The sequence below is a fragment of the Thunnus thynnus genome, chromosome 8 (assembly GCF_963924715.1).
Source record: "Thunnus thynnus chromosome 8, fThuThy2.1, whole genome shotgun sequence".
NCBI classification, from domain to species: domain Eukaryota; kingdom Metazoa; phylum Chordata; class Actinopteri; order Scombriformes; family Scombridae; genus Thunnus; species Thunnus thynnus.
The window spans coordinates 1,894,846-1,913,930 of record NC_089524.1 but is presented as its reverse complement, the minus strand read 5'-3'; the positions used below and the strand labels follow the sequence as shown (position 1 = coordinate 1,913,930).

Here is a 19,085-nt window from a genome sequence, read left to right as displayed (position 1 = left end):
TTTGTTTGTTTGTTTTTTTCTTTAACTTCGAGCTTCTTATGGGGAACTGTAGGGGAATACAGTCACTTGTGTGATTGTACTGACTGTATATTGGATCATTGTCAAGAGGATCTTTGGAGTTCTGCTGCCATCTGCTGGCTGTTTCCCATCTAGACCAGAGTGATCTGAAAACTAGAACTTTGTACCCTGCAACAGATGTAAAAAGGGATGTTTTGGGTATGCAGTTGGAAATTTCCTTAATTATAAAATATGTTTGTCAAATTTTGTCAGAATCTTTGATTTCACTTATTTAAAACCATAGGCCATACATTTCCTATGGTAAAACTCTGAGGGCAAAATTTAATTAGAAAATATTGCGCAAATGTTTGCTGCTGTTTTCACTGTGGCCGCAATCTGCGTGTATTCAGCGCCTGGTTTACTGAAACAGCAGCTCATTACGCAGCCAGCTGCTGGTCTGCGTTTGGTGCTGACCTCAGAGTGGATTCTGTGAGAGAAGGAGAGCTCGTAAGTGTATAAATATTACTTATACAAGTGTGATATTATAATCTTTATCGTATGTGTTAATAAGGAAAGCATTAAAGACGTTAATGGAAAACTAAAAGGAGATGGATTGATAAGACAAATAAAAAACAAACATTATGTGGAGAGAGAGCAGCAAGGTGTGGACATTATTACTGAGGTAAATGCACTTAAAGGTCCTAACAATATAGTTATCATATTACAGTTCATTGACGATCAAGTTCAAAAAGTTTAATAATAGTAATGAACAAAACTAAAACTCTCCGTCCAGTAATCTAGTATTGTGTTTAAATGTCAAATTGCTTAATTTTTGTTAATTTGTTCATTTTTAATTTGCGTAATCTATTACTAGTTATATCTATTACTATATATATATATATATATATATATATATATATATATATATATATATATATATATATATGTGTGTGTGTGTGTGTGTGTGTGTGTGTGTGTGTGTGTGTGTGAATATTTCCTGCCTGTTGTCCTAAACTTGAACTCAAGGGTCTGTGGGTGGGTGTGCAGTGAAACCTTTGTTCCAGGAAATGATGTGGCGGGGGGCGGACTCCACGGATAAAGGGTCGGTGACTGCATGAATTTTTACGGAATAGTGCAGTATTCATCTCCGCAAAGTCTCCATTAAATAGATGTCGGTGCAGTTAAATGTCTCCTCAGAATAACATCAAACCTCGTCTACCAGAAGAAATGGTCCGCAGCCGAAAAGCAGCGTGAGTCTAAAGACTTCAGGCGGTGAGAAATTCACTTTTCATGTAAAAGCTGAACGATGAATTCTTCTTACTCTCACATTTTGAATAACAACTATAGTTGATGTGTCATCAGTTGTGGGAAGCATTCGTATGAAACGTCGACACTGCCCTCCTGGTTATTTTTTCTCTCGTTTGGTAGGAAACGGCCCGTTGTATGAGTGGGTGAAGCGTAGGTTGTTATACTGTTTTTACATTTAATAATTAGTTTGTAATTCGTTTGAGGAAACGTTTAGAACTTTAGGACTCAGTTCATAAGTTTGGTTTATGAAGCAGTTCACCCCCCAAAAAAATCGTTTTGTGACTTATTAAAGGACACACGGTCACATTAAAGTTAAAACACTGGTCCGTTTTTAGACATCAAGATGTGTAATGACCTAATGCAGGACTAATCTCATGTTTTAGGCAGAATTTACACACACAGGGAGCGACAGTAATACGGCTGTACTCTGATCCTTCCAGGTGTAAACATAAAATGGATGTACAAAAATACAGCCAAATGCGTCATTCAGACCACATCCTGTATATCGGTGTGCAGACTGACTAATTGAGTGAAAAGATAAGCATGCACATACTGTATGAGAAGATTCTACAAGGCTGACAATGAAAAGATATTTTATTTGATTAAAAACACACATTAAAACCATGATGGGACATAACAATGGTGTAAATTTAATACAAAGTGTGTGTGTGTGTGTGTGTGTGTGTGTGTGTGGTGGTGGTGGTGGAGGGGGGGCGGGGGGACATAGGGACTGTGTCATCCTGGAAGTCAAATTGAAATTATATAAAAACCATATCATACTGGAATGACAGCAGGTTCATGTCAGTTCACAAAACATATGTATGGTTAAGTTCAGGCACAAACTAAAAAGTGAAACTTCATTTGGTCCGAATTTCTTTGTGGTTTCTTAAAAGATGTAAGGACTGCAGACGAAACTCTCAGCCACATGTGGTTGGGTACAGCTGAATGCTGACATGTCATTGTCCAAGATCTGTGATGTAACTTGTCAAACTCTTCCCAAACAGTAGAGTTGCATGGAAACGGTGGGGCGTCAACCTTCTCACAGTAGTTGAAGGCTAGTTTTCATCTGTAGCCTTGGACAGATGTTACAATAGACTCCCTAAAAGTGAAAAAAGCAAGAACAAAAAAACGGTGAAGATAAAAACACAATTATTGAAATAGGGTGCAAACAGCAACTCATGACAAAACACTGATAAAACATATGACATTAGAGAATTTTAATGTTATTGATGTGACAACATTGAAGCAGTAGCCAAAGAAGCATATAGCACATGAAGCACGCAACAGGACAACATTAAACAGGGTTAAGCAAATATTAGTCTCACATAGCCAGACATATCTTCACAAAGTGTGCCAGCTCTGGAGAATGAGCAAATATTAGTTGGGTCAAGCAGGCAGTACAGAGCAGTGCTGTGCACAGACATTTTGGGGGACAGTTGCTTAGGCAAAGAAAAGGAATGATAATTAAAGGTTAATCTCCCAAAAACAGACCAACAATATATGTTTATTTGGGTAAGACTGCTTGGTGACAGAGTTGATGCATTACAACAGTAAGCCTCACCAGACTAAAGAATCCTGAGAACCACCAGAGAAATAAATAAAATATGTTTCTGAAAACATTTTAGGTGAGAAATAGGCCATGCAGTAACAGAATCTTGATTCATATTTGATCAGCACTGCCTAGTTTGACAGTTTGATCTGAAATTCATAAGCCAGGTGTGTTGCACTGGACGGACTAATTTGCATAAAGTATAAGTCGAGTTGTGGTTATGCAAATACAGATACAGTGAATGGCCCGTCAACTCGCCGTGCTGTATCCATCATGCACTGCACGGCCAGATCTCCTGCTCTCCATAGAAAATAAATAGGATCCGTCAACTTGACATCCTTCAACAGATCCAGTGTGTCTGCACCTTATCTGTTCCGTGAGACGCACAAATGACGGACATTAAAACATCTAAATGTTTTCTATGTGGACTTGCCTTTAGTCAAAATTATAAGTGTCTTATAATTTGCCAAATGCACATCATCACAGTGTGACTTGAACCTCTTTGAAACTCGCATCTCTGAGACCACATCCACACTAAGATGGCTAAATATGAAAACACATCTAAATGCAAACCAACAACCTCTACCAAAACCTTCCTTGTTGAATGAAAATGATATCAGCAGCATACTTAACTTGCTTCTGATTGGTTCTTTGTAAAGTTGATTTAGGAATCAAAATAGATCACCCCAGAAAATACAGTTTGCTTAATGAAAATATAAATTAACTTTTTGTGTAGATACTTTGCTTTGTAAAAATTAAAACAGAATTTCTCATACCAGAGGAGTTTCTAATTAGTGGCTGACTCACAGCCTGATAACCTACTGCTGGGCCTAAAGATTGGTCAAAACATTATTTTGCATGTATACTGGACTTCCATAGGAATACTCACCCAACTTTTGGCACATTTTCTGTGACTTCCGTGTATACTGTAACTTGCCACTGCATTTGAACGACATTTGTTTGAATTATTCATAATTTATTATGCATTATTCATATTCATGTAAATGAATATTTTAACTCTCCTGAAAAGCCAATAACCATCTGGGTCACTGATATTTCTGACATTTTTTTTTTACTTTGACATCTTCAGTCTTAAGGCAATATGTTGTCTTACTGTTCTTTTCACTATTTTGATCTATGACTCATCTGTTTCATTTTTAGTTGATCCAATATGAAACGCTCAACAACAAAGCCGCCACCTGAAATTGAAAAATGGAAGAAGGAAGATGTCCACCTGTGGCTGATGACACAGGTCAAAGTTCATGAGCTTTGTGCAGACAGGTTCATTGAAGAAGAAGTCTCTGGAGATATTTTAGTTGTCTTTGAAAAGACAGACATATTAGACTTGGGAATAAAACACGGTCCTGCAGTCAAAATTACATCTTATCTAGAAAGGTTGAAAGAAGGATCAAAACATGAGTCACAGTTCCCAGCATACGTGGAAAACTGGACAAAGGAGCAGGTGAACCAGTGGTTACAGCAGCATGTGAAGACATATAGCAAATATGCAGAACGGCTCCAGGAGGAAGATGTTTCTGGAGATTGTATTGTTTGCTTTAAGAAGCAGGATTTTCTGGATCTGGATTTGAAAAGTGGTCCTGCTGTGAAGATTCTGGCAGAACTACGTCAGTTGAATGAGAAACCAGAGCCGACACTGCAACCGATCCCTCACACCAGCACAGAACAAAAAGCAACTCCAAAACCCATTCAACCTAAACCAAGTCTGCCTCAAGCAATAGCAACCCAGCAAGCTGAGTCATATGACAACACTGAATCAAAAATAGATGAAATGGTGGGAAAAAAGCCTGAAAATGTTCATCTGCCATTTGAGAGAACTTCAGAAAAAGAGGAAATTCAGCAACCAAAGGCACAGAACTTGGGGGCCAAGAGGAAAGAAACTGTTGTGGTAAAATTTCTGTTTTATAGTCAATACAGTAAACTCACAAAGACAAAAAAACTTGTAGTTGTTTAGAACACATAGAAGGCATAACAAACCATTAAGATTTTTACTTAATATAGACAGTTATTTATTTGTAATGTTAAGACTAAATAATTTACATCCCTTTCTTTCTGCAGACCAGAACCCTACCTGACATACCCAAGATCACTGTGGAGATCCAGAAAACCCTGGACAACCTTTTAAAAGATGACCTAAAAAGGTTTCATTTCAATTTACAAGAATACAGCAAATCCAAGCATAAACCTGTTCCAAGGGGTAAACTGGAGGGCAAGGACACCATGGACACTGCTAAGTTACTGACTGAACACTATGGAAGCAATGAGGCCTTACAGGTCACACTAGACGTTCTAAGAGAAATCCATCAGTGTGATCTTGTTTGTCATTTGGAAAAGAACATGGGTAAGACAACAAATGTAAAAATGTATTCAAATAATTACGTTTGTAACTTAGCCTAAATGTTCTTTAGTTGTAGTTTATAATCTGCATTAGTTTGTGATGTTGTATCTTTTCATGTTGACACATACAGACTTAACTGCACCTAGGATGACTGGGAATATTCCATATTTTCCTACTGTCATCAAGTCCCATTAAAAGACCAAACTCACTGAAACAATGTATTGATCCTTCTAACAAGAATTGCCTGTGTATGCAAAGCCTGATACATAATATAAACTACTAAAAACACACCATCGAGCCACACCTCTGCACTGGGTGACATGTTCCTTCATGACCATGAACACACACACTGTAGTTTATTTTGACTTTTGACTCAATCCCACATACACCCTCCTGCTACCAGAAATACTCACTAAAGCATCAAATGTGGATTCACCCACCACTGAAATTACTGAACCCTGTTTTAAAAATGTATCTGTACATTTGTAAGCCATTAAAGATTGATGTCTTCAGTAGGAAGGCAGGATCCCTAAGGCAGGATGTTGAAGTCAGAAAGTATTGAGAGATGGTCTAACACATCCTTATTTTTTTTTCTTGGGATTTTCTGACGATAAGAAAAATATAGAACAACAACAACCTTAACCTGTAAAGTTCATTTGAAAGTGTTGTGTGTGTTTGTCTACTTAATAATGTACTTATTTTACTGTTCATACAGGTCAACTGAGGCAGCAGTGTCTTTCAAAAGAAGTTTCGAAGAAAGAAGCTAACCAGGGTGACAAACTTAAGAATTTGCTGACTTGTGGTGGAAACTCACTGGACAGTTATGACAGATTTGTTGTTGTTACGAACAAAAGCAGTCCAGAACAAGTGCAGTACCTCCAGTTTCTGAGTAAGTTGAAATTGTTCTGTGTGTTAGACTTTGACCCTGAGTCTGCTGCTAAAGGTGGACTGTGTCACTCATACAGAGAGTTGAGAGTGGCCAATCAGCACACCCCATCACAATATCAAGGGCAGACTGAATCAGTAATAAAGAATCTTAACCTCTACAAACAGACCAGTTGGGTCTTCTGTAATGGCAGACATGACCTTGACAGCGACTCTAACAGAGAGTTAGATTATAAGAACTGGCTAAGGAAATCTTGCAGAGATGTAGAGCAGTTGGTTTCATTCATTTGCAACCCTGAAGTTCTCCTTCATGGAAGAAGTCTCATCATCTTCCTCCTACTTTCACCTGTGGACTCTGAGAAAGACCCAATCTATGACACCTACAAGTCCTTCTTGAAACACACTGAGGAGAAAAACATCATCACTATTTGTGATTCTCAGAGCACCTATGAGAAATGGAGGGAGCTGATACAAGACAAGTGTGACTGTGACATTGACCCGCTATCCATATATGAGCTGACCCTTAGCGAGGTCAACGGGACTGTAATGGCACTCGGGCCTTTGAGTCAGTCATCTGAAATGCTGCTTCCCTCTTCGAACTCCAGTGCTGTTGTTCTGAAACAGAAAGATGAAGATCTGATGACAGCTTTGGACATTTTGTGTCTAAATCAGTGTGAAAACACCTATGATGAAAACAGTCAAGAGTTCCATGACTTTAGAATCAAAGTAGAGGAAGAATTTTACAGAGGGGGTAAAGTCAAATGGTGGAACTTTTACTTCTGTGACAAAGACACAGAAAAGCCATTCATCAAAAGAGACAAGTATGAAAATGTGAAGAAGATGATAAGGTCTCAGTGGAGAGATTCAAAAAATGCATGTGTTTTGCTAAACCTTTTCCACCATCCAGGCTGTGGTGGGACCACTTTAGCGATGCATGTCATGTGGGATCTCCGTCAAGAGTTCAGATGTGCTGTGCTGAAAGACAACACACTGCCAAAAGATGAAGTCGCTATTCAAGTTAGAAAACTCATGAAGCTTGAAAGTGAGAAACCATCTCCAGTTTTGCTGTTAGTTGATGACTCACAAGAAACCAAGAATCCTTATGATCTCGTAAACTGCATCCGTAAAGCTGTAGAGGATTTCTCCAACATGAATATGGATGACATGCAAAACTGCAAAGTCATCATCCTTAACTGTGTCCGTTCACATAGCCCGAAGGAGCAATACAAACAGGACAATTCAACACAATGTCAGTACATTACTGCTTCATTGACATCAGAAGAACAGAAAGAGTTTGAAAAGAAACTTAAAGAGCTTGAAGAATCTCATGAAAAGCCTGAAAACTTTTACAGTTTCATGATCATGAAGAGCAATTTTGACACGGATTATGTCGACGATCTTGCTCGTAACACACTGGAGAGCTTTAATTTCAGCACAAAGGAGGCCCAACTGTTTGCTTTTCTAGCATTACTGAATACCTATGTGGCAGAATCTGAAATCTCTCTCTCTCTCTGTGAGGATTTTCTTGGGTTGAAAATGATACACTGGAGGGAGGACAGTGTACTGGACAGAATGAAGCCATATTCAAACTTCCTCCTCATAGACACAGATGAAGAGTGGGGCGGATACAAAGGCATCCGAATTCTTCATCACACCATAGCATCTGCCTGTCTGAAAGAGTTGGAGAGAAGACGCTCTTTAAAAGTAAGTGGTATTGCTATGGAGATTCTTCACTGTGATCTGTTCTTCAGTGTTGGAGTTGTCAAACACAGATTCATGCAGTCAATTCAACGAATGTTGATTGAAAGGCAGCGCAAGAAAGATGGAGATGAGAGAGAACCATTTTCTCCCCTCATAGAGAAAATCCACAACCAGCAAGGCAGGCAAACTGTCCAAGAAATATTTGTGAAAGCATCATCCAGGTTTGAAACAAGTGCATCTATTCCCCAGGCACTGGCAAGATATCTGTACATCAATGAGCGTGACTTCCCAGAGGCTCTGAAGTGGGCAGAAAAGGCCAAGAACATCAAGCAAAACTCATACACATTTGACACAATTGGACAGGTGTACAAAAGCAATTTAAAAACCAACATCCACAGAGAAAAGCAGGAGACAACACATAACCCAGAAGATTTAAACACAAACGTTAAAATAGCAGATAATGCTATCACAGCATTTAAAAGGGCTCAAGAGCTGGCAAGCAGAGAGGATGAACCTGAGGAGGAAGCCGCTGATGATGAGTCAGATGACTATCCCAGAAAGTCATATAATGTTTATGGCTATGTGGGTGTGCTGGAAATTGCTTTCCTGATCTTTGAGATTTTGGGAAGATTACCATTCTTTGAGGAAAGTGATCCTATGAAGAAGAAGTACTTACAGAGTTTTCTGCAGAAAGCAATCCCAATCACCAGCGTCTATAAGGATGACAATGAGATCAACAACAGATACATGGAGATCGTCAAAGAACATGAGCCATTCCTCCTCAATTTGAAAACTGAAGTAAAAGAAACGTTTGAACTTCTTGACTGTTACTTCACGTATATAAAAGGGAACAATTCAGAATTTGATTCAAAGAACCATTGGACCGTCTGTGGTTATTTTAAAAAGTATGTAAATCTTTTTTGCACCGCACCAGAGGGAATCAAAGCAGAACGACAAAACAATCCCAATCTCAATTTGAAAATTGAAATTGAAGAACGAAGATTGTGTCTTGAGAGGAATCAAGCAGATACATTTGCAGGGATCCTTCAGCATTTGGACAAACCTGCTCAAGAGATTGAGAGAGTCACAGAGTGCTATGCATTCTTGCAACAACAACAACTTGCCAACAAAAAACAAAAGACAAAGGAAACAATTAATTACATTTTGTCAAACATAGTTCTTTACCATTTGAAACCAAAATCTAAACATGTAAAGAGTTACAGCCACCTCTCTGATCTCCTTTTGAAAACTCTGCAAGATGTAGGACTTCGGTATCCCTTCCCAGACCCATACTACCTGGCTCTGCTGTTACTCTGGCCAAGTCCAACTCAGAAAAACACAGAAATCGGGACATATGTGACTGCAATTCGAAACTCGTCCCGCAAACATCTGTCCAAGTTGTTTCGAAAGAGGAGCACTGTTGCCAAGCTCTACTTGGGCAAAGAAGAGGGACTCAAGAGGCTTATCTCTAAATCTAAACTGGATAAGAGTTTCCTGCCTATGATGCCTCGTGATGCCTTGGCACAACTTTGGTGGAATGGAGACATATTTAAAGAAAAAGCAATCATCAGCCGTCTTCATCGAGTCAGTGGAACCATTGAGCAAGGAGAGTTGTTTGCAAATTATGGAAAACTGAAAATCCCTGTACGTCCAGCTCTTATTGATGGAATAAGAAGTGGTTTCAGCACAGAAAAGGTTTCTTTCTACCTTGGTTTTGCAATTAATGGACCCCTTGCATATGATATTCAGCATGAAAACTAGAGTACTTGATTGAACAGAGAAATGTGCAACTCAAGCACTGAGCCAAGAAACTGAAGAATGTGGGAAAACACGTTTGGTGGAAACAAATTTGAAACACTAAACACAGCAAATGATGAGCATGACAGACTGGAGATGTAAATATTATAGTCAATTCCTGTACATTCATACGATACATCACAATTCCTCTACTGAAATCTTTCTGTATGTTTATGTACATATGTTTATATATTCTGTTACCATGTCAGCTTCTGTAAACTTTGTAAGTTTTTAGATATTTTCTTTGGGGATTTTTTCTTTTTATGTTGCTGTCAGAGATTTTTCCAGTTGTGCTGTAAATTGTAGTGCTAACAGCAGGGACAGTGAAACATTGACCAGTCACCTGCTACAGTATCATAGAGCGCAAAAGAGCCCTGTAGCTCTCTGAACCACAGTTTGATAACCACTGATCTAGAACTTAGTACTTGTATTTACTTTTTTGAGTGTACATAATGATGAGGAAAAGGTGACAAATGATTAATATTCAGTTTTTTTGGGAGAAATGTGTTTGATTATTTTAGATGTTATTTCAAAGATGTACATTAGTATATGTTTTGTTGGCTCTAAATACATTATTTATAATAATAAAATATACAAGGAATATTATATTTTGTTTGTTGTATTTATTGTTGTTAGTAGTATTTGCTACACAACACACAGGCTGGCACACAACAGCTTTGTGTGCCAGCCTGTGTATTTGTATATTTGGAGGTCTTCAAGTCCTAAATTAAATTTTACAAATTGCAGGTCTTAAAAGTTATTTAAATATTTTATCTTAATTTAGGAGGTCCCTATTTACACATAAATTCTTTTTTTCACAATTAGTCACTTTTAGCAGTATAACCTAAAATTTTCATTGCCAATTTCCTTTTCAATGCCAAAAGCCAATCTCAATGCTTACCTTTAAAGTCAAACTGTTTTCAGTTCTACAGCTTTGTGACATATTTCAGAGGGACACTTAATATGTGGGCAGAGTTTAGTTATGTGGGATTTAAATCAAATCCTACAGCAGTGTTTTTATCGTTTAAAAGTGGGTGTGGTTTGGTGAATAAAAACCTCATAGCAATGATATCAACCTACCTAGTTGTAAAGACCAACAAATAAGTTAACACTTGCATAGTGTTACATACAGTACACTTCTTGCAAAGACTGAACATGACCTGTTAAATATCAGAACAATAATTACTCTAGGAGCCATTTATGTTGATTGTTGGCATGTCATTTGTTTAGTTATAACTTGCAGTATTATTTTGGACACTGGGTGGCGGTCATTAGATGCACAGGGTTGTATATCTAGGGGCATAGGTGACAGGAAACGGGAGGCACAGGCAGGTGGAGCACATACAGTTCTTACCAGATCGGTAACAGACGCACACTACAGCTGGCAGGACAGAAACCCGGTATGTTCATGACATGTACAAAGACTTCAATAAAACAACAAACTAAACGGCAGCCAACAGACTGGAAAATCTGTTTTTGAATCTGCGTAAGATCACTCCTAACCTAACCTACCTGTGTATTAATGGCAAACTGGAAAAACAGGGAAAGAAAGGACATTGAAAAATGAAAATTGCCATTACAATTACTATTTCCAATACTGTGCTATGGAACATTTAGTCACTAAATTAATTCCACTCAACATCTGATATGCATTTACAATTTATATAGGGCAAGCATAGATATTATGTATTACCTCTGCTATATTATGTTAATTGGTTGCTAATCTACAGTAGCTTATACCAAGAGACAAAGGTCTGCTATACTTCTTTCAAAAAGGAAGTTTTTGAAAATGAATTTCTTTGAGTTTGGCAATTTTAATGTGAAGAGTTCAAAATAATCAGTGATGTACCCAGGGTTTTCTTCCTGTCTGGGTAAATAATCCTCTGAAACAGATCATCATGATACAGTAAAATTCTTCTCTTATTCTTTTTTGCAGTGCAAGAGTCCACTTATTAGCACTGGTAAGAATAACCGTCAGATGCACTGGTTGCTCCATCTACACAAACCTATGTTGTTTGGACAAGCATTGTTAAAACATAGAAAGGTATTTTAATCTTAAATGGAGATCCTAAAGTTTCCAAAGATATCAAATATGTCATGCTAAATATTGGGGATGTGTCTAAAATAATTTCATCAAGAAGATGTGAAGAATATTTCCATTTTTCATGAAATGATGCAGCCATAAAAAGCATAGATTCTTGAAAATTTCCCTCAGCATAAAAATCTCATATTTAAGATGTCAATGAAGAGCAGCAACAAGCAGGTACAGAATAGCACTGGTAAATATGTGATATTGTTGAAATGTAAGGGACATGGATGGATTATGAAACAATGGGTCCCCTGGCACAGAAGTAAAAGCTCTGGTTTAGACCAGTCACAGAATCATCCCTTATCAAAACCTTGCTATTACACTCAGTTGTTTTCACAGACACACTGAACATATTAGGAATAATTTGACCAAGCAGAACAAGCACTGAAGTCACTTATGTGCCTAGTTGGTTAAAACAAGAAACTGAAGCGTCTCTCTTTTAGTCATGAATATAACCAAATAGAATATCCTCAGCATGGCATTAAGTTTATATATCAAGAATAGCCCACTTATTATATTAGTGTAGTATATCATACATCTCATACAGTTAATATAATATCATTCAATACATCCACAGAAACCAACACTAACAAAACAAACATAGTTAAATAAATTGATTACTTACGATGTCTCAATGAGAGTCTTAGAAAGTGGATGACAGCTGAATGTTTTTCACTTAGTCACTGTGCCGTTCAATAAAATGGTGGACGTAAACTGAGGCACATAAAATGCCAGGCTTAGTCGACAAGGGAACAACGGCGGAAGTCACTAATCACTACATCAAAATAAGAGTAAAGTTGCTGGAAATGGAATATTAAATAAAAGAGTAAATAACTGCATCCAGGTAAATGTCTGCTTCTAATATCAAATCTGATGTAGCTATTGTTATCATTATTTACTCTATCACTTAATGTTTAAACTGGACAATCAACAATAATAACTGTTACTTTTGCCCTTTCAATGACGGTAACCCTTGCTATTTCAACCTAGCTAGCATTTAATTTGCTAACATTCTCCAAGTTGTAATAGTAATACATCCATATTTCAATTTCATTAATTGCATTCATCAAACTTATGCAGGCTAGCTAAAATAAATATGATTTAATCAGAATGTTCAGAAAATGGATGAAAGCCGAATGAGTGTTTTTACTAAGTCTAACTAACTAACGAGTGGTAGAATATTAAATAAAAAGAGAAAATCACTGCATTCCTGCTGATCATATGAACGTTGGCTATTGTTGAAACTAAGCTGCAGTAATGTTTTAATTACTTTTATCCAACAGCTAAATCTTGCTATTTCAACCTAGCTAGCATCTTGTCAAGTTTTAATCAAATACTATTAACCTACTGTACATCCACAGGAAACAGCAAACACAAAACCAACGTAGCTGAAATAAACTGAGTACTTACAAATAATGTCTGAATGAAGGAGCTTAAAAAGTAGATGAAATGGAGAATGTTTTTTGCTTATTCACTGTGTTATTTTAACACAACAGCATAAAATGGCAGGCTTTACAAACCTATTGCACTTGTTCCATAAGAGTCATTTATCACAGTACATTTAAGGGTATCAGTGCATTTTGGCCGCTTTTAATCACATAATATCTGATGTAGGTATTGTTATTAAGCGAATGTTTAACTGAACAGACAATGAAGCAGGATTAATTGTTTCTTAATTTTCCCTCATCCAACCCCTGCTGTTTCAACCTAGCTAGCAGACTTGGGAACTGCGCCGTAAGGGGAAATCACAACATGACAGGGAAAATAACTGCTGGTAGTAGGATATATAATATATATATATATATAAAGTATATATATATATATATGTATGTATGTGTGTGTGTGTGTGTGTGTGTGTGTGTGTGTATGTATATATATATGTATGTATATATATATGTATGTGTATATGTGTGTGTGTGTGTATAATAAGATAATAAAAGACTAAATAATTGTATTTGGGTATACATTTCTTGGTAACCATATAAAATATGTTCTCATTTAACTAATGTTTACCTTAACAGAAACTAAACCAGGATTAACTGTTACCTTGTTCCTTATCCAATACTTGCTGTTTTAACCTAGCTAGCATCTTAGCTGCAGTCTCAAAGTGGTTAATTTAATATTGTTCAACACTGTACATCCAAAGAAAACAGCAATGATAAAACTAATATAGCTGAAATGAATCCAATACTTACAAATAAAGCTTTGAGAGTCTTTAGAAAGTGGATAAAGCCGATTGTTGTTGTTTTTGCCAAGTCACTGTGCTGCTCTAACAAAATGGTGGACGTGAAACACAACCATAGACTGTAGCCTATATAAAGATGGACGTCATGACAGCTCCCCAAAAGTGAAGTCAAAACATCTCGATCGCCCCCTGGTGGCTGGCTGCAGTATGTCATAAGTCCCGCCCCCTCCATTTAGTAGATGGGATATGAGCCAAACTAAAAAAATCAAAGTACATGTCAAATAAATTTTTCTTAAAGATGGTTTCTGTCATTTCAGGTAGTTCTTATCATGCTGATGTTTGTTCAAGTGCTCATTTTTCTTGTTAGTTTGTTTTGAATTAGTTATTTGACGATATAGAAAGGGGGTCTGACGTCATGATTGACAGCGGTGACAGCCGCTCTCAAACCTCCGTCAGGCAGCGGGACGACTGAGGGGGCGTGTTCCGCGGGCCGCCATCCCGCCGCCCGACTCTACTGCGCAGACTCTAGCTCCAAATGACGTCACACAAGCAAGATGGCAGCTCCCGGAAAGGGGATATTTTGGCTTCACTTTTGCATAGCGGTAGGAAGCGGCGACGCCTCATCCATATTTATATACAGTCTATGAATGCAACCATTATAGACAAATCACAACATGAAAGTTAAAGTAACTGCTTTTAGCTGCTATCAAAAGTCCCTGAATTTGGTTAGACACCTGTCGGTAATTATATAAAATATGATGTAGGTATTGATTTCATTAAGCTAATGTGAAAAACAGACAGATAATTGTAAACTGGTATTTTAGTCCCTAAACTGACTCGTTTTCAACCCAATAGCAGCTTGGTTCACTAGCATATTCTACATTAAGACATAGGATTGAATGATTAGCAATAAAGATTAGCAATAAAGGGACCAAATGTGCCATTGAACTGCTTAATGTAATGCTAATATTTCATTGTAAACATTCTGTAAAAAGGACAGAAAAATACAACCAATGTTGTGGTTTTACTCACTCATTCTTGGAAGTAGTTTGCTTCATTCCCAGAAAAATGAACCAACTCCTGTGCGCTCTAGAAAGCAACAGCTTGATCGTTTATGTTTATAATTTTTTACCAGCTGTTTTTCTGTTTTAATTACGGATTGACAGACCTGCTGGAATCAGCGCAGTATTGATGGAGTCATCAGTAGTATCGGTGGTGTTGTGCTGCCCTCTGCTGACCGTTTCACAATACAACAAATAAACTTAGACGTAAATGAATGTGATGTTGTAGTTCTTCACTGCAGGTCTGTTTGCTGTATATTTTGGATACATAAGGTAAATACAGTAAGCTTTTTATTTTTAACTTAGACACCTGGCTGCCTGAACTGCAGCCTCAATCAGCTCAGTAGGAAAGTTTCCAACTGGAAGAACTTAAAAGTTAGAAGCTATTTAGTAAGTAAATTAAGTCATAAGTGAAAGAAACATAGAAGCAGTTTAAGCATCTCCAGTTATTTACATTCAGTTGAATGAAGTTCTTTACAAAAACATGCTTTTGTAGACTGAAACTCTGCTGATTACTCTGTAAATTCATAATTTCACCACAGTATTGATGAAAATCTTTAATTACTTATACAAAAAAACAAGAACTGTCTATTAACAGATCTTTATCATGTTTTCAGAGTTCACTCAGTTTAAATTCTTTGTAGACTCCAGACTGGTTAACTCTCAAGACAAAAATGTGTGTAGTTGAGAAAATAGACAGATTTACCTCAGTTTTATGCAGAAAGCTGAATTTAAACCTGATATATAAAGTTAACCTGCAGATTTTCATCCACATTTACAGACTCATATTTTGATATGTGCAGCAATCTTTATTATGACAAAAATATGAAAACTAATGTACAGAGCAGCATCATTGCATTAAATATGACTTAAACACAGCGTTCACACAGGTTGTTATGACGGGGCTGATAGCAGTAAATATCTCTCAGTGAGTGTGAGCCGGCGATGAACAGATGAATGTGTGTTGGGTTTCGGCGGAGCAGCTTGTGGAGATCCAGCTCGTGGGGTTTTCAACCAGCACACAGTCCGAGCCGACGTCGGACTCACTGCGGCCCGGCGGAGCCTCCCTCAGTCTGGAGAAGGACACCGACCGACCGTCAGCCCACATCCAGCGGCCCGGACCTCCAGACAAACCTGGAAACATGACGAAGAATTAGACACCAACACTTACTGATCAGTGTTCAGGATCGACTCCCGGTCCTAACAGACAGCATTTCAAAATCAGGAAACTTTTCTCTCAGGTGTTCACCATGTTGTGATGAACGCTCACCAATCCAAAATGGCTTCCTGCCTGCAAACTTCCACAGCCAGGTCATGTCTCTTCTGGACCGCACGCTGGTCAGACTGCTGTTAAAGCTGGAAGAGTGTAAGAAAAACAAATGTTACACACATACAGAGACAACTACAGTAAACGCACTAAACTTGATAAACTAAGCCAGGTTTAGGGTTAGTTATATAACAATGATATATAATGTTTGAATGGTATAATTCTTTGGTTTTATGTGGAGCACTTTGTGTTGCATTTTGTGCTATAGAAATTAAATTTATCATTATTTTAACAACAAGCATTATAGGCCACTGTTCAAGTTATTATTCAGTCATGGTTGCGATAAAATCCTTGTAATCCAAAAGATCCAATGAAGATAATTTCAAACATTATCTCCACCAATAATTAATACATTTTCTACATAGTAGAACAATACTGAAGACATCAAAACTATGAAATAACACAACAGGTGATTGTGGAGGCCTTACAGAGCCTGGAGGTGTGTTTTGGGTCATTGTCCTGGTAAAAAAAGCAAATGATGGTCCCACTAAGCACAAACCAGAGAGGATGGCTTGTAGTGGTAGCCATGAAGGTAAACCCCTCCCCCGACACCATCACATCTCCTCCTCCACGCTTCACAGTCGTATCCACACATGCAGATACCATCCGTTCACCTTCTCTGCATCTCACAAAGACACAGCAGTTGGAACACATCTCACATCTGGACTCATCAGACCAAAGTACAGATTTCCACTGGTCTAACGTCCATTCAACAATTCTCTTCTTCTTATTGGGTCTCCCTCAGTCGTGGTTTCTTTGCAACAATTCGACCATGAAAGCCTGACACAAGCAGTCTCCTCCGAACAGTTGATGTTGAGATGCTTAATCTGAGGTGAAATTAACTGGTAATTTCTGAGGCTGGTAACTGTTGGTCTTCTTTTCCTGGGTCGGTCCTCATTAGAGAGAGTTTCATCATAACATCTGATGGTTTTTGATTCACTTGAAGAAACTTTCAAAGTCGTCAAAATGTTCGGGACTGACTGACCTTCATGTCCTAAAGTAATGATGGACTGTTGTTTCTCTGTACTTAGTTGAGTGGTTCTTGCCATAATATGGATTACTACAGTAGTGGAACGGGGCTATTTGCTGTAAACAAACACTACCTCGGCACTTGAAAATTTTGAAATCAAGATACGGAATGAAGAAACAGAGGAGGTCAATGATTTCAAGTTTTTAGGAATAATCTTAGATTCGCGACTCAAATTTGATAAACATGTAAAGAAGATTTCAAAAACAGTAAAGTCGAACCTTAATTGTTTAAAACTAATCAGGCACTACATACCAACTCAGGCAGCTCAAGTTATTTATGCACGCTATGATTTTCTCTCATTTCTCAATATTGTATGACAGTATGAACTCAAGCATTACCATCCACAATCAGACACTAAGAAAGTGAAGCACGGGTGGAGGCTGCGTCCAAACACCTGGAGGACTGTTACTGTGATATGAGACGACTGACCAGAGCTGCAACTATAATGATTATTTTCACTATTGATTCATCTGCTGACTATTTTCTCAATTAATTGTTTGATATATAAAAAGTTACCAAACAAGGAAAATTCCGATCACAAATTCCTAAAGGTGTCCAAAACCCAAATATATTCAATTTACTGTCCAACCAACCATTCATTTATTTACAGGTCCCTCGATTTTATACTAATTTCCTGGAGATTTTCAGTGTAATATCCCGATACGTAACGGTTTTGCAAATTTTACCATGTTAGATTCTGTCTTAAACACTCTATAATTAGTGCATTTCTCCTTTCATGCCAAATTACATAACATAACTTTTTAAAAATGAAGAATTTCTGGAAAGAAAGTGCTGGCGAAAAGCAAACCAGAGTTGTACCCATTTTTAGCTAATTGTATTGTTAATTTTTCTATTTTCTTTACTTTTCTTTCAAACTATACATCACAATCAATGTATTTTCAGTATGTTTTTTATTGTACTTCCATATCTGTAATGCACTGTGGCTTTTATGATGATGAAAGCCGTGTATTTTAATTACACTGTATATGTAAAGCCCAACTAGGGACAAGAGTTGAAAATTAGCAATAGCTATAAACTCTCTGTGCAGTTTCATGCTCTGTATTGGAACTATGTTAAATTGCATCGTCCCTATCAAATAAAAGCAAATAACAATCCAAATTTGCACTAAAATGTCCTGAAAACTGACCATTTCCTACCTGCAAATTACATAGAAATTTTATAAATTTTCGATTAATTGTTTGATATATAAAAAGTTACAAAACAATGAAAAATTCCGATCACAAATTCCTAAAGGTGTCCAAAACCCAAATATATTCAATTTACTGTCCAACCAACCATTCATTTATTTACAGGTCCCTCGATTTTATACTAATTTCCTGGAGATTTTCAGTGTAATATCCCGATATGTAACGATTTTACAAATTTTACCATATTAGATTCTTTCTTAAACATATAAAGAAGATTTTAAAAGCAGTACATACCAATCTTAATTGTTTTAAATTAATCAGGCACTACATACCAACTCAGGCAGCTCAAGTTATTTATGCACACTATGATTTTTCTCTCATTTCTCAATATTGTATGACAGTATGGACTCAAGCATTACCATCCACAATCAGACACCTCACATCCTTATACAAAACCTGTTCGATGGCATCACTGTCACATACTGGAAAAATACTTAGTTTTGAGAGCTTTACTCATTTTTGTTTTCTTAGATAAGTTTTCAGATGTATCAACAGTTTAGCCCCTGAGCCTCTTTCTACATATATCCAAAGACAAGACAGTACCAGAGTAACTAGCAGCATGGTGAATGGCAACTGTAAAATAGCATATCGT

The 19,085-nt window shown here is 37.3% G+C and overlaps 2 protein-coding genes and 1 long non-coding RNA gene across 6 annotated transcripts in view; 1 reads left to right on the top strand and 2 right to left on the bottom strand.

Annotated features, from left to right (window-relative positions):
- The first annotated feature begins 1,004 nt into the window (after window positions 1-1,004).
- Window positions 1,005-10,190, top strand: LOC137187283 (sterile alpha motif domain-containing protein 9-like). Of its 2 annotated transcripts, none has more exons than XM_067596079.1 (4): window positions 1,005-1,247; window positions 4,016-4,760; window positions 4,931-5,213; window positions 5,926-10,190. In XM_067596079.1, the coding sequence occupies exons 2-4, from the start codon at window positions 4,026-4,028 to the stop codon at window positions 9,555-9,557; spliced, it is 4,650 nt and encodes a 1,549-aa protein (XP_067452180.1). In that variant the 5' UTR covers window positions 1,005-1,247; window positions 4,016-4,025; the 3' UTR covers window positions 9,558-10,190. The 2 variants fall into 2 exon arrangements, with proteins under 2 accessions (XP_067452180.1, XP_067452179.1); XM_067596078.1 differs by having other exon boundaries at window positions 1,006-1,269.
- Window positions 1,884-13,965, bottom strand: LOC137187289 (uncharacterized). The gene is made up of 2 exons (XR_010929180.1): window positions 13,878-13,965; window positions 1,884-2,404 (listed from the first exon to the last, which is right to left on the bottom strand). It is a non-coding gene; the product is annotated as an uncharacterized lncRNA (long non-coding RNA).
- A 1,751-nt stretch (window positions 13,966-15,716) lies between these two features.
- Window positions 15,717-19,085, bottom strand: part of frem1b (Fras1 related extracellular matrix 1b) — a 66,550-nt gene continuing 63,181 nt past the window's right edge. For 2 of the 3 annotated variants that reach the window (XM_067596075.1, XM_067596076.1), the window contains 2 exons: window positions 16,178-16,284; window positions 15,717-16,062 (listed from right to left, as the gene is read on the bottom strand). In XM_067596075.1, the coding sequence (XP_067452176.1) occupies window positions 15,854-16,062; window positions 16,178-16,284 (316 nt within the window). In that variant the 3' untranslated portion in view covers window positions 15,717-15,853. The remainder of the gene's footprint in view (window positions 16,063-16,177; window positions 16,285-19,085) is intronic. The other variant, XM_067596077.1, reaches the window with a different exon arrangement.